Genomic DNA, 24,425 nt, shown 5'->3' on the forward strand with positions numbered 1-24,425 from the left:
TATTATTATTATTATTATTATTATTATTATTATTATTTATGACATCTATTAAGGCTACATGCAAGAAATGAGGCCTAGTGGCGTAAACATCAGACTGTATAATTTTGAAAACACAAATTTTCCACACACTGAAATGTGTTAACTTAGTATTTTAATCCTGAGTCTAAATATTGAATGTTTGTAGTGTATTTTTGTTAAATTGATTGGTTGTGCTCTGTTAAGGAGTGACCTTTATGCTTTTCCTTATATTGTATGTTTGCGTTGAGAGTTATATTTTTATAAGCTTGATCCAATCAAACAGCATACAAATTTACTTGCAAGACGTAAATCAACAGGTTAAAGTTGTAAGCTCTAATAGTTCTTGACAATGTGTCCCTGAGCAACTCCATATCAGCCAGTGTTTAAATCACTGGTCCCCAACTCCGGTGTTGGACGGCCGCAGTTGCTGCAGGTTTGCATTCTCACCCTTTTCTTAATTAGTGACCTGTTTTTGGTCCTGATTAACTTCTTTTGAATTCATTTTATTTGACTTGCTCTTGAAGACTCAGACTTCTTAATTGTTTCTTTTTCCTTAATTAGCAGCCAAATAATAAACAGATACAAAATGAGCCAAAACATGACCAGCAAACTGTGTCCATCACACAATATCTGAAAATAAAGAAAGATGAAAGTCTCAGGAATGCTGATCCGCTCAGGTCCACAAAACATTTTATTAGTGCTCTTAAAAAACAGAAAATTTTGGAAATGTACGCTATTTCATAATGAGAGCAGCAACAAGCCATGGACTTGAAGAATGGGTTTACTTAACAACAAGAATCGGCGTTTAATTAAGCAACTGGCTGGAGTGAAATTTGTTGGAGTTTCAGGCCCTGACTTAGCTGGTCTTCTGTTGGCTCACTCATTTCATTTGTGGTTGGGTGCCATTTAAGGAAAGAAATGAAGCAATTCCGAGGAACAAATCTTAAAAAAACAAATCAATTAAAATTAATTCAAAAGAAATTACTTAGCAGCAAAAACAGTGTACTAATTAAGAAAAGGGTTAGAATGAAAACCTGCAGCTACTGGTGCTCTCCAGCACCGGAGCTGGAGACCCCTGGTTTAAATTGTATAAGTAAATATTTTAAATGAACCTGTAACGAACATTGAGTCAGTGTTCGTTTATTTAAAAGCGCAATCTCTATATATAATCTTCATTTGGATCTTGATCTTTGTTTGTCCGCGAATGAATTAGAAGAAGCAGCACTAGATGGCAGTAGAGAGACAGCTAACACATAGGCATTGCATTAAGAATCTCCTCCAGGCTTATACTACTGAAGAATGTAGTACTCCAGTCACACCTCAAAACAGACATTCAAACTAAACGAATTGTTGTGCTTTAAATTAACTAAAGAGATCTTCATTTAGATCTTGATCTTTGTTTGTCCGCAAATTCCACGCATGCGTAGACCGCCTTCCAGTTTAGTACGTTGCTGTTACACACAGATGTCAACAATGTGCCGGAATAACAAAAGGGGTGGTGGACAGTGTTGCGCTGGTTAGCTCCTGAGGCCTGGCTAGAGAATTAGATTGCCGATAAGAAAAGGTACGTGCCTAGGTAACATATGAATGAAAGAAAGACAGTGGGTAAAATGAATGACAACGTAACAGCACGTTCCGGAAATTATTATTGTTACGTTGTAGCCGGCGAGTGCTGCGCGTCTCACAGTTGTACCGTGGCTTGCTCACATGTCAGTGAAGTGATCTCTATTTATGCTTTAAAGAGCCTGGATACCTATGTGTCTTCATTTTATAACCATTGCTCCGTGTATATATTGCCTTACTCTTTGGATTGCCACAAAGCAACCTGCGAGATTGGAGAAAGGTTGAGAAGAGATCATGAGAGGAAACGACAGCGTCGTGAAAACGAGACGAACTGTGAACGGACAGAAGCAGAAATGCTCCTACACCACCACATAATTACTATTCGGACAGTGATTCCGAGTAGGCCGTTTCTATCAAGTCAATGTCCAAGGGTTTTTTCTTTTGTAATTTTGTTTTCCTTATAAAAAATCATAATGCTGTACGATGAAGGGCCCAGTTCACGACTGGCAGCCGCGTTTAAACAAGGGAGCCCTTCACAGACAACTTTGACACGCGCAACGTAGCTGGGCGCACATGGCTAGTATATAATAAAGCACCTCTGTTAGCTCTTCTTCGCCCTGCGCCTGCTGAGACTTCTCAAGCAAAATTCACAGTGGCAGGCGGAGCACCCTAGGGGGCGCCCTTTCGCTTCCCCACCTCCTCTCCCCGGCCTCAGCATAATTCGCGTCAAATCACAGCCACGCCGATGTCACTGATGACGTTGCACGAGTCGCCGAGAGGCGCCTCTAGTGGCGACCAGGCCGGAGTCACCACCAGACCAAGCTGCGATTGCGGCTGCAGACTGAGCAGCTAATTTTGGACTTTGGAGGCTCCGATGATCGTTCGAAGCGAGTAGACGTCTGTCATTCGACAGTCATACCAGTTAAACTACTTCGGTCTCGCGGTTGTCTTTTTCGGTGCGACGGCGTTCACAGGAGGATGCTAACGAATTGACCGCCCTTCTTTGTCGCGCTCCCTCCCACCAGTTCTTGTGGTCCTTCTTCTTCGTGTCTGCTTCCCGTGTCTTGCCAGCCAGGTCACTGCGAAGATGGCAGCGATGTGGCGAGAAGCCGCGGCTCAGCAGGCCGAGGTCCTTGCGAGCCGCTTGCGGGAGTTGCTATCTGTTGGCGTGGGCCTCCTCCGCTCAGAAGTCGGCGTAGACCTTGGACTCCAGCCGGAGCTCTACCCATCATGGGTTATTTTGCTTACGGCCTTCCTCGGGCTGCTGGTCGTCGTGCTCATGTGGGCCGCGGCATGCACAGGCAGGAAGAGAGAGGCTCGGATAGTCCAGCAGGCGACCAAGGCACCGGCTGCGAAGAGTGTCAAGCCTGAGGAGTCGAAGAAGAAGGGCAAGAAGAAACCTGTTGAAAAGGTACCGGCGTGGGAGACCGACAGGCCGCCGAAATGGCCGGATCGAGGGGTAAAGCGGGTCGATGAATTGGCAAAAGGAATGGGGAAGGGCAATTTGTGGAAACGCGGCATTTACAGGCATAGCCAAATGTTAGTAACGTTCTGTCGAGTCAGAGGGGAAGAAGTGTGCTTGTGTCATTTCTGTATCGTACTTTAGTCAGGAGCCGTTAAGGCGACGTGGCCACTGACGAACCATTATAGCCGATCTGTGCACAGTCCTTGGGTGTATTGCATATACAAAAAGTGATAAATAACTGACTTTCCAACATGATTTATCTCAAATCACCATAGTGGGGTGCGGCTGGAGTTACCCGGAATATTAAATGTTTTTTGAGTTTAGTGATTCGTGAACCTGGTTTGACCTTTCATTGAAACCCGTCCGTCTTGGTCTATATTTTGACGTTAATTTTGTATTTATAGTAGGGCTATTATAACTTTGATCGTAGCAGTTTGCTTTATCTTTTACGTTTGGTGATACCCCATATTCGAAAGACAATATACATTTCAACTTTGGCGGATTAGTTTCATTAATTCATACTCTTAGTCTCTTGAATGGCCAGAATATGAGGATTATTGGTAGTAAGATTGAAACGTGTGCAATATTGTAACATTTTTGAAAGACTGGCTTTAGTGGTGTTTCTTTGTATAAGTGAGTATTATTTTTAGTGTGTACACACTCTTGTGCCATGTCGTTGGTACACTGGATTCAGAAAGTATTCAAACCCCATTACATTTTGTGTTGCAGCCTTCTGCTAAAAGCATTTGTTCTTCACTTCAAGGAACACTTGGTGTTGGGGGACATTACTTTACAAAGTAACTTAGTTACATTACCTACAAAAAAAGTAGCTAAATATGTTATGTAGTTACTTATTGTAAAATTTAATGTTTTACAAGTAGTGCATTACTTTTTCTTGTTTTGTATAAAAAAACTACATGTAACTGGCCAGCATTTATTAAATCCTAAGTCCATATATGCATCTTCATGTAACTGACCAGCAACACAGCCACCTTCATTTTCATGTATTTTATAAAATACATTTAGTCTGTTATGTGCAGGCAAGTAAAAAAAAAATTTAAAAAAATAGTAATCCATCCCCTTTTTTCTATCCCCACAGTGAGCCCCCCCCAAGGATATGATGTATAATACTGGCAGCTGTGCCAGCAGATCGCACTGTTTCAACATATTAATAGCCAATAAATGAGTGAAAACTAAGCTGACACCTTATTTATAGGTTTCTGTCACTGGACTGCCCATAGCAAACTTTTTTTGGGGCTTGGCAGTGCAGGTGTACCCTGCAAAGGACCGGCGTTCACAACATTTGTTTTTTGCCACACCCAGTGGTGCTGCAGTGATCACTGGCCCTCTGTCTCCCTGAACTGGTGGATTAAATTTACCCCTCAGCACATGCAGGGTTAATTGTATATGAATATAAAGTCTGTTCAGTTTTTGTCACTTAACTGCCCACTAAACATATTCTTAACCTCTTCCTCAATATGTTGCCTAATAAACGTAATGTTTATGTGACATGATAGCTTTTTTTTTTGTTTGTTTTCGGAGTAAGTTTTATACAAACATGCTTTCTGATTTTTCTTTTCTTTTGGTAACACTTTTTTTTTTTTCTTCAATAAAATAAGTATTGTGTTATTACAGGATTTTACACATTTTTTAAAATTTATTCCAAATGCAAAACTGAAATATCCTATTTATACAAGTGTTCAGACCCTTTATTCAGTACTTAGTCGAAGCACCTTTGGCAATAACTCCTGCCTGGAGTCTTCTTGCATATTGAAACGACAAGCTTCACTCACCCAAGCTTGAGTATTTTCTACCATTCTTCCCTGCAGATCCAGTCAAGCTTTGGTGGTTTTGGATTTGGGGGGAATGCAGATGTAAGGGGTGCAGCTCTTTTCATATATCCCCAGAGTAGTTTGATTGGGTTCAAGTCAGGATTTTGGCTGAGCAACTCAAGGACATTCCCAGATTTGCCCGAAGTGCCCCTTGCTTTGTGTTTAGAGTTATTGTTGTGTTGAAAGGTGAACCATTCAAAGGTCTGGAGCGCACTGGGGCAGGTTTTCATTAAGGATCTCTCTGTATTTTGCTCTGTTCAGCTTTGAATCAACATACTGCCTCTACCATTCTTCACTGAAGGAATGGTTATTATGTAGATGTTGAGCGGGGCCTGCTACCTTCAGACGTGACACTAATCTCGGTTATATCAGACCTGTATAAAGGTAGATAGTCTTACTCCATGGGAGCTTCCACCTAAACGGATGATCCATCAGTTTGTTACCTTGTGAGCCATCAAGTGCACAGTCATAGGTGCCATCCCTAACTTGGCGGCTTCAGACACAAGGTAAAAACCAATCTTGAACTGGATGATAGTTAATCACAGAGCATATCTATGTGCATATCCACACACATTGATAATGAGTTGATTTTACATCACCAAGTAATTTAACACCTACATTAAAAAAAAAAAAAAATACCACATGGGCACAAGGGGAACATGCAGATTTAACACGGTCCGTACCCAGGGCAGAGTATGAGCCCTGGATCTTATAAGGCGGCAGTGCTAACCATCAGTACTAGTAGCATCCATCCTGCCTCTCACTGTGTCTGCTGGCAGTTTCAGCAGCAGTACAAAGACAGATCTAAATAATCCCCCTGGCTGACCAGTCTGATGTGTCCATCCTTCTTGAGTGTGATTAAATATGGGCAGCTATCTGTCCTGCTTGTCTGCTGAAACCTTCACACAGCGGAGTGGCCCAATCCATTGTCTGGGAACATGCCTGTCTGCCTACATGACAAAGGCCCTCTTTAATGATGGTGACATTTGAGACATCATGAAGTATGCAGAAAACTAACTAGGTGTTCCTATTCTTTGCTGAGATCCAAGCTTTGAATTAAGACCTCTTTTTTTTTTTTATTTGTAAAAGGTGACCTATTCAGACATTGTTCTGCTTAGATCTCATTGATTAAAGTGTACCTGATAAGGTTTGAGGTATGTAGTATGTTGGCAGTGCCTCACTGCATAAGCTATGAAGCTGGTCAGAGAGTCGCAAGCAAACTGGCATCATTTTTTGTGAAAATGCACAAGTGTGTGTTTTAAATCAGTATGTTCAACTTTTTGTAGTAAGTGTATTCTTTAGGCATATTGTGAAATACTGAAATGAGTCAAACTTAAAAAAGATTGGTGTCTCAGGGAGCAACCCTTGTAATGACAGCGAAGCTGTAAAAGAAAATCAAAGGAAAAAAAAAAATTCTGTTTTCTTCTGGCTTAAGGGTCTGTTGCCCCTGGGGGCCGATGTGACTTCGGCAGAGGCAGGTCCCAAATTGAACGGTAACTTCTGGCAGTCCATCTCCTATATAGCGTCACAAGTAGCACTTCCGGGAATGCTCAGAACGGACGTCACCGTTCCTTTGAGGTCTCCTCCAGTCTAGGGTTGTAAGAGAGGTTAGTATGTGAGTCTTGCCCAAATCTGTGCCCTGTTTTGACCCTTGTGACGAGCCTTCAGCACACTCCCATAGCACATGTGACAATTTGTGTACATTCATAAGCATAAAATGTGTGTGTTTGTGCCTATATGTATGTATGTATGTATGTATGCTAAATGTTTTCAGTAAAGCATATGGATGTATATTGTGTTGATGACATCTGTATAAATGCAGACTGTTGCCTGTAGAAATACGAACACAGGAAATACAATATAGTCCAGATGGTGAGAATTCATGATTTTACTTCTGTGACACTCACCCACCAACTAAGCTCATCGTCGTCGGCTTGAGAAGGAAGTTTACTCGCCCACCTTTTGTGTGAGAAAGTGAGTCTACCACAACTTGGCGTCTTTTGGCTCCTATAAAGAAAACAGTTCAGTTAGGGCAGCATGTTTTATGTTTGCTAAGTCAGACAGCACTACACGTAGATCTTGCACATCTCTTTATATGTGTATATGAACTTTCATTTGTGTAGTTTAAATATATGTAAATCTACACAAATACCTGCTTTGAAATACTATAACTGGGTGAATATTTATACACGATGGAATGAAGTGCTAGTGACATGACAAACTGTGTGGACCTTCTATGGTGGTAGGTAAACTTGAAATGGTAGAAAGTATCTGCTGTTTACAATTAATGTGTGCAGTCTTTTAGTGCATAATTCCCTTTTTGAAGCAGGTGGACACCACTCATTTTCTCAGTGAGATTTTAAAGATGCCAGCTTATTGGTCAATCTGTCTGTACATCCATCCATCTATCTAGATTCACTGATACTGGGCGATTTTAGTCACAAATTGATTTCTTTTGACCTGTTACTGAGTTAAAAATGGTGTTCTAGCTAGGGGATCGGCTATGATAGTCTTACTTACCTACTGTATAATGCTAAGGTAGTTGATTATCTCATTGCCTGAGTATGTTAGATGACACAAGTAATTGTGAATTCTCTTTACAGCAAAAACCTCAACCTAATGGACGTGCTGTAGTTGAACTGCAAGAAGATGCTATTGTTATGGAAGAAGTACCAAAACAGCATGCTGAAATGAAGACTGAAAAGGTGGGTCTCCACTGGTTGAAAATGAGTTGTCTGAATTTAGTCTCTGTTTTTTAATGGCAAGAATGGTAAATGCTTCCAAGTCAGAACTTGCTAAATAAGGAGGTTAAGTAAATACTTTGGTCTTCATTAAAGCTTTAACTGCCATTTCTGTGTACTTCAATTGTTTGTTTTCTTTTAATTAAATCTAGACAAGCAAATTCAGTTATTAATTTTAAAATTATACTATTGTTTTTTTTTCCAGCTCCCACTATGTTAATAATTTACACAGAGTATTTCCATTTTATTCATATTAACCTTGTTGAATTAGTTGTGTGTTATTTTTAAACATCTGCAATTGTAACTGCAGCTTAATAGATGTTTACAGTTAAGGAAAAAAACAGCAGTGTCTGACAGGGTCTGATTTGAAAGTGCGGCTATAGGGTTTGTTTGTTGTTTTTGAATAGTCATTATTGTTTCTGTCACACAGGTAACTTTCTAAATATGGGCATTTTTTAAATTGTGCAAGTAGACTCTTTGACATATGCACAATTACTTACTTTCACAGCAGTTCTGAGAGTTCTATGCCTTAATAGGGTTTTATCATTTTGTTTTGAAGTAATTATGGCATATCAACTCTCTCTTTACATAACTGAAAATCTAGTTTTTAAGCCTGTCGGAGAGTAACTCAGTGACGGTCATTTTAAAAACGGAATATTTAATAAAACTTGTATTTAATAATGACATAGATTACAGAATAACGCTACAATGTGCCTGTTAAAAACAAAAAAAAAAGCATTAAAATGCATTTAAATAAATTTAAATGTTGCCAAATTATTGACTCTCACGGTCAAGATTAAATTTTAGACCGAACATTGAACATCTACTATGTTCATTTTCATCCAGAAGTCTTGTCAAGGGTATGCCCCTCATGGGCCATATACAAAATGAACAGAGAAAAGTGACTTTTTTTTGTCAGTTTGACTGTGTATGGTATCGGCAAATATTTTTGTAAAAACAAATGTTCAGCTGTTCCATAGCAATTACATCAGAATAGCTTCTGTAGACTTTGTATATTAGTATAGTTATAAAAGATCCTGTGCACAGTGAATAAAACAGTGCTGCTTGGCTTAGATGTTAAACTATGTGGCTTGGTAGCTGTCAGTAAGGACTGCTGATCCTAAACTACCATGAAGTTGTTTATTCTCTATTATATTTTTTGCTCCATCTGTTTAGCTGTTGCTTTTGCCGATAATATCACTCTGCATGCTAATTTCAAAGGAAGGTAGCCGGAATACCTGTTCACTTGGTGGATTTCAGGAAACACACTTCTTCTCTAGCACATCTTGTTGCAGGTGGTGACAATGTCATGAAGTATTAATCATTCAGATTCCTGAATGCAACCATTTCTTACATTCTACACAGGACAAATGCATCACTTTATTAAATGGGTGGCCAACTTAAGGATTATCAGTCTCTCGATCAGCACTTCAAGTTTTCTGGGACTTTCATTGACAGGATCCTTCCACCCACTGATAAGAGTTTCATCAATAAATCTATACATTGAAAGTATAAAAGGAAAGCCTTAAAAATAATAGACCTTAATTTCCATTTATTTAATTCCTATACACATCTGAAGTCATGCCTTTCAGGTATTAAAACCTATGAAATGGTTTGTCTAACTGAATCTCAGTAGCTTTTCCCTGAAGTAGTTATTGCCATTAGTCATCCATTTTGTTGTAACAGTTGTGATGCTAAACACATTCCTAATAATTATTTTACATAGCTATAAAATGAATAATTTAGTTTACTGTTTGATATTATTTTTGTTTACTGTTTACTTTAGTTGCTAAAAGAAACCTTTAATATAATTGTACCCATTTTCTGTTATCTCAAGACTCAGAAGGGGTTTTTCATCCAGTAGTTTTTCAGTACCAGGCAAAAGTTTCTGATAAGCTGGAGAATGCTGATAGCAAGATTAGTTAAGTGTCCTGCTGTCAGCATTCACTTTATATTGTTGTTCTCTATAGCTAAAGTTGATTTCTAGTTTTAGAAATGCTTGATCCTTTCTTGATGCCTGTAATCAATTTTTTTGCTAGACCGGCATATTTGATTTTTTTATATTGCATCTCTATCTTCTGCAGTCCACACTCTTCATCGGCAAGATGAGTCTTGTTGTTAAGGTGGACTACATAATAATGCCCGGGTCAAAACTATGTATGTATGACCCCACATAAAACACTTGAGAGATTAAAGTAAATCAAAAGTACATGTAGAGTCAGACATGCTTTGAAACTGATTTTTTTTTTGTTTTTTCCATTCAGCCTCAGCTATACAGTGGTGTGAAAAACTATTTGCCCCCTTCCTGATTTCTTATTCTTTTGCATGTTTGTCACACAAAATGTTTCTGATCATCAAACACATTTAACCATTAGTCAAATATATAACACAAGTAAACACAAAATGCAGTTTTTAAATGATGGTTTTTATTATTTAGGGAGAAAAAAATCCAAACCTACATGGCCCTGTGTGAAAAAGTAATTGCCCCCTTGTTAAAAAATAATCTAACTGTGGTGTATCACACCTGAGTTCATTTTCCGTAGCCACCCCCAGGCCTGATTACTGCCACACCTGTTTCAATCAAGAAATCACTTAAATAGGAGCTGCCTGACACAAGGAAGTAGACCAAAAGCACCTCAAAAGCTAGACATCATGCCAAGATCCAAAGAAATTCAGGAACAAATGAGAACAGAAGTAATTGAGATCTATCAGTCTGGTAAAGGTTATAAAGCCATTTCTAAAGTTTTGGGACTCCAGTGAACCACAGTGAGAGCCATTATCCACAAATGGCAAAAACATGGAACAGTGGTGAACCTTCCCAGGAGTGGGGGCCGACCAAAATTACCCCAAGAGCGCAGAGACGACTCATCCGAGAGGTGACAAAAGACCCCAGGACAACGTCTAAAGAACTGCAGGCCTCACTTGCCTCAATTAAGGTCAGTGTTCACGACTCCACCATAAGAAAGAGACTGGGCAAAACGGCCTGCATGGCAGATTTCCAAGACGCAAACCACTGTTAAGCAAAAAGAACATCAGGGCTCATCTCAATTTTGCTAAGAAACATCTCAGTGATTGCCAAGACTTTTGGGAAAATACCTTGTGGACTGATGAGACAAAAGTTGAACTTTTTGGAAGGCAAATGTCCCGTTACATCTGGCGTAAAAGGAACACAGCATTTCAGAAAAAGAACATCATACCAACAGTGTAAAATATGGTGGTGGTAGTGTGATGGTCTGGGGTGGTTTTGCTGCTTCAGGACCTGGAAGGCTTGCTGTGATAGATGGAACCATGAATTCTACTGTCTACCAAAAAATCCTGAAGGAGAATGTCCGCCATCTGTTCGTCAACTCAAGCTGAAGCGATCTTGGGTGCTGCAACAGGACAATGACCCAAAACACACCAGCAAATCCACCTCTGAATGGCTGAAGAAAAACAAAATGAAGACTTTGGAGTGGCCTAGTCAAAGTCCTGACCTGAATCCAATTGAGATGCTATGGCATGACCTTAAAAAGGCGGTTCATGCTAGAAAACCCTCAAATAAAGCTGAATTACAACAATTCTGTAAAGATGAGTGGGCCAAAATTCCTCCAGAGCGCTGTAAAAGACTCATTGCAAGTTATCGCAAACGCTTGATTGCAGTTATTACTGCAATTACTGGGTGGCCCAACCAGTTATTAGTTCAGGGGGCAAATACTTTTTCACACAGGGCCATGTAGGTTTCGATTTTTTTTTCTCCCTAAATAATAAAAACCATCATTTAAAAACTGCATTTTGTGTTTACTTGTGTTATATTTGACTAATGGTTAAATGTGTTTGATGATCAGAAACATTTTGTGTGACAAACATGCAAAAGAATAAGAAATCAGGAAGGGGGCAAATAGTTTTTCACACCACTGCATGTCACTAGTTTGTTTTTTTTTTTGCCATCTCCTCCTTCTATTAAACATTCCCATGTTCTCTTTTCTTTTATGTTTTATCTCCCTTTGCGCTCATATTGTGTTTAAAAACCCTGCATGTCAACAGCATTCTGTTAACTTCTGACTTTTTTCAGTACAGCTTTCATTTAGGGCAGGGCAACAGAGACCTAAATTGATACTGTGATATTTTTTTTTTTGGACCCCAAAATGAGATACTTGATACTTCTTGATATGTTCCCAAAACAACTTAAAAGACTGAAGGTTAGTATCATATAGACATGTGTATATGCACATTTTCTATACAGTGTTCAAAGCCTGTTATTTTCTTTAACAAAGAAAATAGTACCCCACCTTAACCAGCCACCCCTAACACCCAAATTTAACAATTTCATGAATAGCTGTGCCTCAAAGAAACATCTCAATATATTAAATGTTTTTTCCAACCATTTTTGTTTTCTAGGGATGTTAAAAGAACCAATACTTTGTGTACTAGTCGATACTAATGTTACAAAAACATAACGGTTCTAGCTTTTTTCAGTATCTGTGGAACTAAATGTACTGTACTCGTGTGATATTAAACAGACAAATTACTCCAGATGGCAAAGTAATAATCTGAGAAAAATGTTAATAAGAACTACAGGGTGGTCCAGATCTAATTATGCAACTTTTAATGCAATGCAGGAAAACAATACAAGACAAAAGAATTGTTCGAAATGTAAACGAACCGTAATAAACGAAAATGGACTTGCATTGAATTAATTCTCTGATATTTTCATTTAATGTTCCACTTGTCCTGAATTTTTTGTGATTTCTCTATGTAATAAACCTAAGTTATAGCGTAATGAAAATTGCATAATTAGATCTGGACCACCCTATACATATAAAACAGTTGACGGTGATGAATGTATAGAACTGCATCACCACATGTCGAAAAGAAAAACTGAAGTCGTGATTGGAAATACAAAGTTGGAAATACAGTACTTTGTCTTCAAGACAGGAGAAATTGAGCATATGACTGTTGGAATCGTGCTTATTATTTAAAAAAAAAAAAAACTTCCATTATAGAGTCAGTTCATAAATAGCTTCATGCATTGCTTTGGTCAGTGCATTGGTGTGACTGATCGGATGTGATTTTTTTTCAATCGTTCAACTTGTAGTGTCATAATGTTTTAAGACGAGACAAAATGATGGCATGAGAGACAGGTTAGAGTTGGGAACTGTGCACTGATAGTACGTTGCCATACCCACCACACAACGAACCACCTGGATTGGGACCCCAGTGTACTGGGTGACACCTCTGCACCACGCTGGAACGGTGTGAGGTTTTATATGGTGGTTGGAGTGCCAATCCTGCCACCATTCCCCAGGTTTTCCCTCTTGAGGTGGAGGACCTGCTTGCAGTGCTGGATGCAGATTAACATGATACCCGGGACAGAGCAATTGCAGGTTAAGGGCATTGCTCAAAGGCCCAATGGAGTGGAGTCACTTTTTGAGGAATCACATTATAATGCTGTGTTCTGTATAGACCCTAAAAAGGAATGGAGTCCTCACATTCATGTTCTGATAATGTCAAACACATCTGTGGATTTGATTTTAAGCATCCTTCCATTTTCTAACCTGTTTATACAGTTTGTGGTCACAGTGGAAACGTTGAATGCACCATTCACAGTTATGTTTCTGGGACTGTTGGCAGTATGAACAGCTGTAGCAAGTGAAAGTCAGGCACATTTCTAAATGTAGTGGCTACGAAATGAGCTGCTCCATTTGTTAATCTTCTTCTTTCAGCTGCTCCCATTAGGGTTCACCACAGTGGATCATCTTCTTCCATATCTTTCTGTCCTCTGAATTTTGTTCTGTCACTCCCATCACCTGCATGTCCTCTCTCACCACATCCATAAACCTTCTCTGAGGCCTTCCTCTTTTTCTCTTGCATGCAGCTCTATCCTTAGCATCCTTCTTCCCAATATACTCGGCATCTCTCAATAAAATTGATTTAATGTTTTGAAGCACACCGCACTGCAATTATGCCAGTTAGCAGGATGGGCAAAAAGACATACTTTATTACTAAATACAGATATGCATATGTAATCCCCAAAATCTAATAAACATAGTGAAAGCACATTTATATATGAAAGGTAAGTTGGTGAGTGTAAAGCAGTCAGTCTACTAGATAACCTGCAAGTCCTGTTAATGTTTTACCTCTGAACTCGTACACAGGCTAAGCAATGAAAAATATCTGATCAGGCATACAAGTTACATTGAAAAGAGCTGAACAAAGGGTGTTTTATGGCAGTTAGGAAATAATGGATTCGTGTAAAACTGACATTAAATTAAACTTTGGACAAATGTATGAAAAATAATAATAATTAATGGGGGGGGGGGCAGATTTGGAACATTGAAGTTCCAAGTTTTTGTGACATTTGAAAACTGAATCAGTTTGACTCAACTGTAGCTCTTTAGTATGTTTTTAACCAGGTAATGATGCAAGTATAACTCTTACCATAGCAAATGTTACAAACCAAACGGAGTAATTCTCTGATGAAGCAGATGTTAAAAACAGGCTGTTACAAAAAAAACTTAAGTTTAAATTAAAATATTCTAAATTATCTAGGAATTCACCAGTTCAACAGTACATAAATAATAATATTTGAATGTTTGTTTAGTAAGCAATATTTTTATTTACTGGAGCGAAAATGTCAGAATAAATTTGTAATGTACAAATGGTAAGATAAATGAGGTAGTCCATGTTGATGTCATCTCTTATAAACCTTGTGTGAAGTCCCCTCAAGATTATAAAAGTTCGGTATTTATGAATGCCAATACCTACAGTAATTCACTTAAGTGATAGTTGGCTTACTTCTTAAGTAAGGTAAACGCTGGGTAAACCAGCATTTTAAAGTTACTAATATTACTGCGGTAGCGTGGTGTAGTCTTTGGTAAGTACTCTGGGGTAGTGTTTAAGGCTGTGGACATCAGTCCCTGAGGTTATGGGTTCCAGTCCTGCTACTGACACTGTGTGACCATGACCTGTCTGTGGAACCAGTTGTATCTAAAACGTTGTAGGTCACCTTGGGTAAAGGCATCAACCAAATGAGTAAATAAATTAGTATTTATACATTTTATATTCAAATATAGAAAGTCAAAGTTTTATCCACTTTAATAATGGAAGTACTTTTAATAAAAAGCGGTTAAATGGGATTTCTGTTTTCGTTGTGGTATCTAAAGGTAAGAAGTATCGTGAAATTTCATTGGTACTGAATACTAAAATCCTGGTATTGTGACATCCCTAATTTCTTGTACTTTTGAGTTTCCATTTTACGTATTGCACTCAGCACTTAGAATGCCTTGCTGGCTTTCGTGTCTGACAGACAGTTAGCATTGCCACCTCTTTATTTAGCTGTTTTGTATAAGGAAAGACAGAGCGACTGATTCATTACTGTGGAAATCACAGATCATAATACATGTACTTTGCATGTTCCAAATTATGTATTTACATATACTTCCTTTTTCTTCTCTGTAACAGTTTGTGTGATGTGTGCCAGTATGTATTTTATAACAGTCACAAGCATAAGAATTATTATATTTGCAGCTGGGCAACTTGTGTATTTTGCATCCCTCATATACTTGGCAGCTTCTTGAGTCCTTATTTCCCAGCAGATATAGATGGGTACTTTACTGTATGTGGCCAGCACTAGTCTGTAAGTGGGTGCTTGAAATTCTCAGGAGGTTGGTAATATTTTGGTGTAAACTGAGCCATTTCTACTACACATCTGTGCATTGGAATTGAAGGTGGCAAAAGCAATATCTCCTTTTTGAAATTTGGCCTTATAAAACCACATAGATTTTTATTTTATGATTGGATATTTTATTTGCTTCTAACCTCTACGCACAAAGTAATGTGGTTATACAGTATGTTTGCTTTCATCAAATAATCATAACAGATTCAAAGCTCACCAGAACAATTTATTCATTAACGTTTATTCAAAATTAATGACCTGTATGTTGAATATCCTTTATTGTAATTAGGAAGCTCAATTCACCTGCTAAACAAGAATACAGTTTCAAAATTAAAATAAAATGGCCTGTAATGCAGTTTATCCCATACACAAACATTGAATGATTCACACGTACACCACAAAAACAATTGTGAAGGGTGCTGTTTTTTTTTTCCTATTTGTAATGTTGAAATGGACAGCTGACTGCTTACACTTCTGGTGTGATGTGAATTAGTGTTATTGTTATCTGGTCACTGACAAATACAGGGTGCAAGTTAAGTAAGTGAAAGTGTGTTTTACTCTATATTTAAGTCGCTGCAGGTGTAACCTCCATCCCCATGCTGCTTGTCCGCTCATACTCTATGCGACAGAGCAGCAAATGTTTTATGGAACTTTACTTTGCTTGGGCCCGTTTTTGCCTGGGGAGGTAGGGGGGTACCACACATGCCTGAGCGGCCTCTTTATATACAGTAGCATGTTTTTATCTTTGGGGGCTGTACTGCTTGAATGGTCACCCACGCCTGGCATCATTTGTGTATTTGACATAAACATGCTCATCAAATGCAGTGGAGATTTTACTTAACATTCAGAAGAATCTGTGGAAAATCAAACTGCTGAACACTGCAGTGTTGCCTTTGGCGTATTTATTTTTCTTGAATATCAAATTTAAGTGAGTACACTGCCCAGCCCTGCTTTCATTATATTCATGTACATCCATCCATCCATCCATTTTCCAACCCGTTGAATCCGAACACAGGGTCACGGGGGTCTGCTGGAGCCAATCCCAGCCATCACAGGGCGCAAGGCAGGAACCAATCCCACCGCAGGACACACACACCCACACTCACACACCAAGCACACACTACGGACAATTCAGAACAGTAGATCACAATATGTTTACTTATGTAGAGATGTCCTGAAATCAAGATGTACAGAACATTTAAGAATATAGCCGCGCTATAAATTGAGGACTGAATGAGCGTATGGCACAGTTTGCTTTCTTCTTAGAATAGCTACATTTTAAGAAGACTTTGCTGTTATAAAATTTTAGTTCAGGTGCTGAGTATTTATGTGTGCCAAGTCAGTGGTTCCCGAGGCCCGGTGCATTTATAGCCAATCACCAGGATGGATTAATCACGCCAGTCTGACTTTTGGTCATCATTGTGAATCATCCTGCCATACTGAGCTTGGGTTAGCACACTTAACAATATTTTTAAACAATGTTTTTAAGACACACTTTTTTTATATAAAATATTTTTGCTTGTTCAGGATGTCTATTGTAGATATATAAATTCAGGCATCTATATAAATTCAGGCGTCTGTTTTCCTTCTTTGCATTTAGCATCTAATTTTAATTAAATTATTTTTAATTTAATTTTTGATTTTTAGAACAAGAATAAGAAGAAAAAGATGAAAACAGAAGTGAAAAATGTTCAGAATTCATTGTCTGTAGATGGCAAAGAAACTGATGATGGTATGTACCCATTGCATTAACCCTATGTTTTAGAACAGGATATTTTATAAAGCATTAATTTCAGCTATTTATTGTTAAGGAGAAATTTCTGCAGAAGCGGCTTTGTTCTCCTTCCTCTATAAAGGAAATCAGATCTTAAGTTTTTATTACTGCCACGGTCTAAAGGACTAATCCTTGGCATTCTATATTAATGTGAGTTTAGGAATGGATGAAGTTATGAAAAATATCCAAATACTTTTAGGTATAACAGCAATAACAAATTTTATAATTATTTTTCCAAAATTTCTTTATAGTGTGAGAAAGAAGAAAGTTGATGGATAAAAATCTCCCAGTTTCAAGTGAGTTTTACGATTCTGGGTTAACAAAAATATCTGTGCAAGAGAAATGTGGCTGGTCTTAAGAAATAAGCAGCTTAACTAAAATCCATCAGATATTGAAATCAGAGTCTCTTGAGACTCTTAAGACTAATTTATTATCCTGTGCAGGCTATCTCATCCACCACCTTAACAGTGTCATATGGCCTAGAAAACTGAGCAATAACTTGTCTGTTGCTCTTAGATCTCCTAAGCTGCCTATGCATTTCAGTGTTTTGATTATTAAAACTAATGCTGCAAAGGTAGTAGATAAGCTGCTGAACCCTATTTGTCAGGGTGATTGGGGATTATAGCTACTCTCTGAGAATAACTATTTTCCACTAAGTTTAAATTTTCATTTGTAAAGTCCTTGCCTTTTCCCCATGCCACCCATTACTGCAGCCAATTACCAAGGTAGATTTCTAAGATTTTTTTTTTATTGTTAGTGTGGCATAATTAGTGCAGGTTTTTAATTTAATTGCCTGTTGAGTGACTGGCATTGCACTTTTGAAAATTGCTATTAGGTCAGGTGGTTTCAGGAGTTTTCTTTTACAAATAAGTTAATTGTACATTGATAGCATCAAACAAAAGCAAATGTTGTGTTTTCCTTTAGCCACATGAAAGGTATTGAAGAATATCATTATGCCAATTGTTATTTTTATTATCTAAAACGTTTTTTCTCAGCTCTGTTTTATGCTGTGCATAATGCAGTTGTCTTCCACGTATAACTCTGTCGTGCTATGTGTGACAGTTTGGAAGTAATGTTTCCCATTGACATCAGCCATTATGGAAATTAGTTCTTGTACATGGCCAATAGAAGAGGGTACTTGGGACTGCATTTTGCACAAAAAAGCAATAATTGTAAAAATCAAAAACAATTCTATCGACTAAAATTGATGATTCTAAAACTGTACCCAGAGCAAAGTCTTCACTATGGACTTTACATTGATAAGATGAGTTGCAGAGGAGCCAGTTTGGGTGGATTAAACGTACAGATTGTGAACTGAGCAAGCTACAGGATTTGACAGATTGCACTGAAACCACCTTCTTGGGGGGGAAAAAAGTAGTGGAAATAATATTGGAACCTGGCATTAATGGAAAATCAGCATAAGAGAACGTGTTTTAAACCATGAAATGTCCAATCTGTGCTATACAGAATAATGTGTATGCACTGTGAACACTTTTAAGAGTTACTTTTTAGTAGACCTAATTTATTTTTCCCATGACAAACAGCCTTCACAGCCACATAAAGAGTGAATACTATTGTGCAGGTGACAAAGGTGCAACATACTTTACGGTTCTAAAACCGGCGCCATCCACATTTATCAACATTTTGGCAGTAACATTATGTGATGTAGTCTTTAGCAACACTCAGAGACATAACTGTATCTAACATGTTTGACTCGTTTGGGGAAATTTCATCAGGTTATTTTTGGTGTGTAAAACTTTCGTGGTTTCCCACTTTGCACAACTGGTAGAGCAAGACACATAGCTTGAAGTACATTACTTTGCCTTGGCATGAATAATATAAATCGGTATTTAAGTGTTCCTGTCAGCAGCAGTTTACGTGTTTTAGAGTCGTATGCCATCAATCTCCTTTAGTCTAAATGCAATTAGACAGAAATGTGCTGCAGTTTCTCACTGGACAGAAGGCTGTCCATTTCATTGATGTCAATAAAAGCAATGCTTCCAAAATTACAAGTAGGCTGTTTGTATAGCTTACACTTGAATTTATATGAAATATAGTGACCACAATGTTAAACAGAAGTAAAGAGTGCGAATTCAAGGATTCAGAATGTTTTATTTATTTTTGAGGAATCAATCAAACTTTCATACAGGTAGTTGTTGACTCACGACCACATTTGGTTCTGACAGGCCAGTCTCAAGTCAATCTGGATGTGAGACGGACCGTTATATGTATTCAAACCTGACCTTTTGTATGGTAGTGTATAATTATTTAGTTTCCTTTATTACTGTTGCTTTAACAGCTTCATTGATCCTTTGTTTTTTTTTTGTGTTATGTTACGTCATTGGTGTGAGCCTCTTGCTGTGTTCATTGTGTTTACTGTGGGAAGAGGGGTTATACTGGCAGAGTTTGAGCACTCGGATGTTTTGTTTTAACAGCTCAGCCTGTTAATAATAAACATTAACAGATTTAAAAGTTAATTGTGGTTTCATTACCCCTTCGTGGTGATTCGCACTAAGCAGCATCTCGTGAGTCACAATACAGAAGCATCAGAGGTTAACCAGATTCAAAGTCAGAGCACAGCAGTAGAGCGTTTGTGGCAGACACCGGTTACAATGGGATAACTTAAAGACACTTGTGATTGTTTTTGCTTACTTTTCTCCCTTGTACTGCCTGATCACCTTCATTTTGTGTCGAGATGAATTGCCTTTTTTCCCTGTAATTGTAAGACAGATGTAACTGTTGAAACTGGTGCAGATAATAAATTGAGATTGAGATGAATGAATCATAACGTACAGAGCTGGCATGGCAGAAACTGTCATTTGCCCTTGAGACGCAGTAGCTGTTGTAAGTTGAATGGTCATAAAATGCATAGGACGTAAGTTGACGACTGTCTGTATACTATGGAAGCGTATTAGAGCCACGGAGAAGAAAAAAAAAAACAAAACATGGACACAGTAAAGAAAAAAAAGTGTATGTCAACATAACTTTATTCTCGACATTTCCACTTTAGTCTCGACACTACCGTGCCCCCCCCCTTGTTTAATACATGCTTTAATGCAATTCATCATGAAAATGATATCAAGTATTTATTGTAGCATTCTAAATGTTCACAGAGTAGCGATATCATCAAGTGAATGCATTCTGTGTGGCAATCGCTGCCTGCGGCTCCTCTCGGTGCAAGAGGAAGTCCGTTTAAGAAGCACGTAAAGATTAACAACTGGGTCAGGGAACACTTAATACAAAGCATTTAATGTGCTACATTAGTTATGATGGACTTTGAGAAAATCTAGTAAATTAAACGTTGATTTTAACATGAACTTTGCGACATGGCAAAGTTAAACTAGAGAGAGAAAAAATGAGGGTTTAAAGTGGAAATGTCGAGAATAAAGTCGACTTCGACTTTTTCCTCGACATACTTTTTTTGTTTCTTCAGTGAGTCTTTTTTTTTTTTCTTTTTCTTCTCCATGGGGATAATACTCTTCGGTAGTATACAGTACAGTATATTCAAGTGTTGAATTAAAATTAGACAGGACTGCTGTTCGGTTGTGTCACCTCCTCAGCTGTTTTAATGAGAAACTGAATCATTAATGCACATATTAAATGTAGTTTTTGGGTTTTTTTTGACATGAACATAGCAGAAGTACTATTGCTAAACAAGGAGCTTAGAAAAGATGTTTTTTGGCAAACTCTTGTTGCTGGGAGGCAGAAGCTATTAAAGGGTTAACAACAAAAAAAAAAAATTCAAGTGCCTTTTAAAAAGAGCAGCCTATTAGTATTCTGAAATTAAAATGTCTAGTCTGGAAAAAATATTAATGCTCTTTCTGAATGATTTAGTTTTAATTTTGTATTACTTTTGTAATGAATACCTAAAAAGGAAAATCAAAGCTATCTGTCCTTTTTATATTTTTTTCTTGTAAATAGTGCTATTTATATAATTTAAAAGAGCTTAACTGAACATGTTTATTATTTTTTATGAACACTATTATTAGTGCAGGGTCTATGCTCTTTATTATAACTGTGTGTTTATAGCCCAGCCAAACAAATTCTTTTATTAGCTGTGTCGAGACTTGTTTTCTGATAGTAATAGTAATAATAATGTTATCAAATCTGAAAAGATGACTTACTTTTATTTTATTTTGGAGTCTTTCAAAACAAAATATAAAAGGGCTCTCCTTACACATTTACAAATTTTAAATTATTAACCGGAGTTACTATTCTACAAGGAAACTGTAGAGGAGAAGAGTTAAGAACATAAGATTTTTGACAAGAACTGGAGATTTACCCTAACATAGCCTGCCAATCTCTATTCTCTTAACTTTTACAATACATTATGAAGTTCAGATTTATGGGACTTCATGATGTTACAGTCTGCTATGCTCCCTGGTAAATTATTCCATCCATCTAGGGCTGTCTTTGTGAAGACAACTTTCCAGCTTTAGTTGTGAAGAGTAAATTTCATGCAATCTTCCATCCGTACCCCAAAGTTCTAGTTGAGCACACCCGTAAGTAATAGATGACGCCTAACCTATTAACTCCATTTATTATTTTATACACTTCTTGCAAATCACCATTTACATTCTGTTTGAAAGAATCTTTCCTCATGGTTCATACCCACAGGTTCTGACATTTTTAATAACCTATTACAAAAAAAATCACTTGGGCTTTTTGATTCTATTTAGGTGCATGGGAAACAAAGATAAGTAACAAGGAGAAGCGACAGCAACGCAGGAGGGACAAAGTGGTGAATGAGGATGCTGGTGTCCAGAAGACTGAGGTGCAGGGGAATTCTTCAGTTGTCGAGCACCGCACTACGGCAACTGCTGCAGCATCTATCGGTCTGAAAAAAAATAAAGGTATGAGAAATAAAGAACAATCTGTAGCTGGCAGGACGTGTGTGCAATGATGAAAAATACCACTGGAGGAAGCAATTTCTTGACCATATAGTACTTGTGACATTTCCTTAATGTAACTGAAATTTAACGTGCCTGCTTCCTCATTTATTTATTTATTTTTTAAAAAAAGGACTGAACAGACAAGCGCTCAGCTTTAGAAATTAGAGGTGTTGACCTGCCATCTGAAAATATGAGTAAAATAAATTCAGCCCCGTGTGAATATATTTTCTTTCTGTGTTGTTTACCTTTTTGGCTATGTTGTTTCCAGAGACATTTCTTGTTACCAAGGTCTAATTCTCAAAGGAATATTAAATAGTAAATATGCTTTTTGAAATCATAACATAATTCAAGCTGAACTTCTTCTTATAGGCATGGGCAACTTACACCTTTTTCAAAAATAGTTGATCACTTCCTTCTCTTTCAGAACAATGTGGCAGATAGCAAAGCACGAAATAAACACCCTTCTAGAGCTAAAAGCAACAGAGAACAGTATCTAAAGAGCTGGCACAGCCATCTCCAACCAACCAACCAACCAACCAGAGGTCCCCACCTCTAGGACCTTTTTCTTTTTATTTTGAAAGATGTTTCCAGTTTATTGACCTATAACTTCACATATTTGCTATTTTCTGTAAAATGAGCTTGTATCAGTAGTATTGTTTTAATATAAAAATAATGCATTTATTATTCTGTCTTTTTAGGAGAGCCATTTCACGTAAAGTCTGGGAAAGGTGATGGTATAATATCACATGGTAAGGAGGGAGTAATATATTTATATCTTTTAATGTATTCTTATTTCATTCTTATCTCTTACTGTTTATTACACCAAAGGCACTTCATTTAGCCCAGTGCTGATCAAACTTTTTGAAATTAGTGTTCTATAAAGCAGTAATTAAAATGTGCAGATATTTACATATATTTTATTTTGTAGCTGACCCATATAAAACTGTGTAGTGTTGTTGATATATAACCACAATCTCAGAGGTGGAGTGTCAGCCTGTTTTTGTTGATGCAAATCTGGATGTTAGAACTCCAGGGATGTGCTGTATCTCCTGAGAGCGAATACATTAACCACTTGTATTTTCTTAGAATGTTTCACGTCGAAAGTATGGATCATTAAAATGTTAGTGAAAAGAACTACAGTACTCTCTCCGATGACTACGGAATCTATAAATAGAAGGTTTTTTTGTTTTTTTCGGTAACGGTGCTAATCTGATAAACAAGAGAAGAGCAAATAAAATATCATAAAGAATGTGTGATCTTTAAATGGCATTAATATAAATGGCAGTATGTGGTTAGTCTTTACCTTGAATTCCGTTTGCTGTGGCGTTGGTTTTTTTTTTTTTTTGGTGCATTATGTTAGTCAAAAATGAATAAAATAAAATGTAATTTAGCCTTTTAGTATAATGTTTCAGTTCTGCAAATAATGAAATAGAAACAAATATGGGAAAGGAAAAAAAAATACTGCTTTTGGTTGTCTTTTAACCTGAGTGCCCCTATAACAGCATTTCTCAAACTTTTAAGTATTTGCAGCCCGAGTTTTCATAACAGTTTTAATCGCGCCCCCCTAACATTTTTTTGAAAGGAGCCCACTAATACCAATTTGTTCTTTTTTAATTAATGATGTATCATAGATGCATATTTTATTATACCTACTTAACTTTTATCGACATTTATCTGACTCTATATTTATTTTTCTATTATCAGAATGTAGTTTAAGTTAATTTGTTTTGGTTTCAATAGATGTATATTTCATATTTTTGATTCTTGTTTTCTTTTTTTTTTTTCCCCCACATCTTCACGCCCCCCTTTTTGTTACTTCGTGCCCCCCTAGGAGGGCCCGCCCCACAATTTGAAAACCACTGCCTTACACAGTGCATGACTTCTTTAGAAATCTGGGGATGCAATCATAAGTAATATTTTCTCATACATCCATAAGTTAGTAAGAAACTTCTACTGTGCGCTTGTGTTGTTGATTCAGTTTATACTCCTGGCACTTTGTTGCTCAGTATGTGATTTCTGTGTGTGAAATAAACATTGTTTCATATAGTGTTTCATCAAGTTGAAATGTATTTGTTAAGCATTTGTCTTAACCGTATTTTACAGTATTAAAATACTAGCCACCCTCTTTACAGATAATTTAGTTCTCTTGTTTGGGATGTTAACACTTTGACAAAAAACACTGGTTTATCCCGAGACACCAAATGCAAGTACCGTAAAAAAACAAATACACACAGAGGAAGATGCCTGTGCATTGAACAATATTGGCTGAATGCTGCTTATGATAAATAGGACTTTATTTGTCCCCGGGGGGATTTGGCTTTTTGCAGAGGTGCGATAGATAGATATAAGAACCATAGTCTGAGCACACACCAGAGTAACTAAAAAGGAAGAAAACCTCTGACTTGGCAGTCCCAGCCCAAGTGAGGCATAATACAGTGTCAGTGCTGTTAGTATTAAGGGACTCCTGTCGCGTTTCTTGACACACT

The 24,425-nt window shown here is 37.5% G+C and overlaps 1 protein-coding gene across 2 annotated transcripts in view; it reads left to right on the forward strand.

The window, feature by feature from the left end:
* The first annotated feature begins 2,336 nt into the window (after window positions 1-2,336).
* Window positions 2,337-24,425, forward strand: part of LOC120515360 (protein LYRIC-like) — a 41,785-nt gene continuing 19,696 nt past the window's right edge. Inside the window, exons 1-5 of one of the 2 annotated variants that reach the window (XM_039736239.1) lie at window positions 2,337-2,992; window positions 7,482-7,583; window positions 16,921-17,005; window positions 21,727-21,900; window positions 22,638-22,688. In XM_039736239.1, coding sequence (XP_039592173.1) covers window positions 2,669-2,992; window positions 7,482-7,583; window positions 16,921-17,005; window positions 21,727-21,900; window positions 22,638-22,688 — 736 coding nt within the window. In that variant the 5' untranslated portion in view covers window positions 2,337-2,668. The remainder of the gene's footprint in view (window positions 2,993-7,481; window positions 7,584-16,920; window positions 17,006-21,726; window positions 21,901-22,637; window positions 22,689-24,425) is intronic. The other variant, XM_039736238.1, reaches the window with a different exon arrangement.

This window comes from Polypterus senegalus, chromosome 15 (assembly GCF_016835505.1).
Source record: "Polypterus senegalus isolate Bchr_013 chromosome 15, ASM1683550v1, whole genome shotgun sequence".
Taxonomy (NCBI): domain Eukaryota; kingdom Metazoa; phylum Chordata; class Cladistia; order Polypteriformes; family Polypteridae; genus Polypterus; species Polypterus senegalus.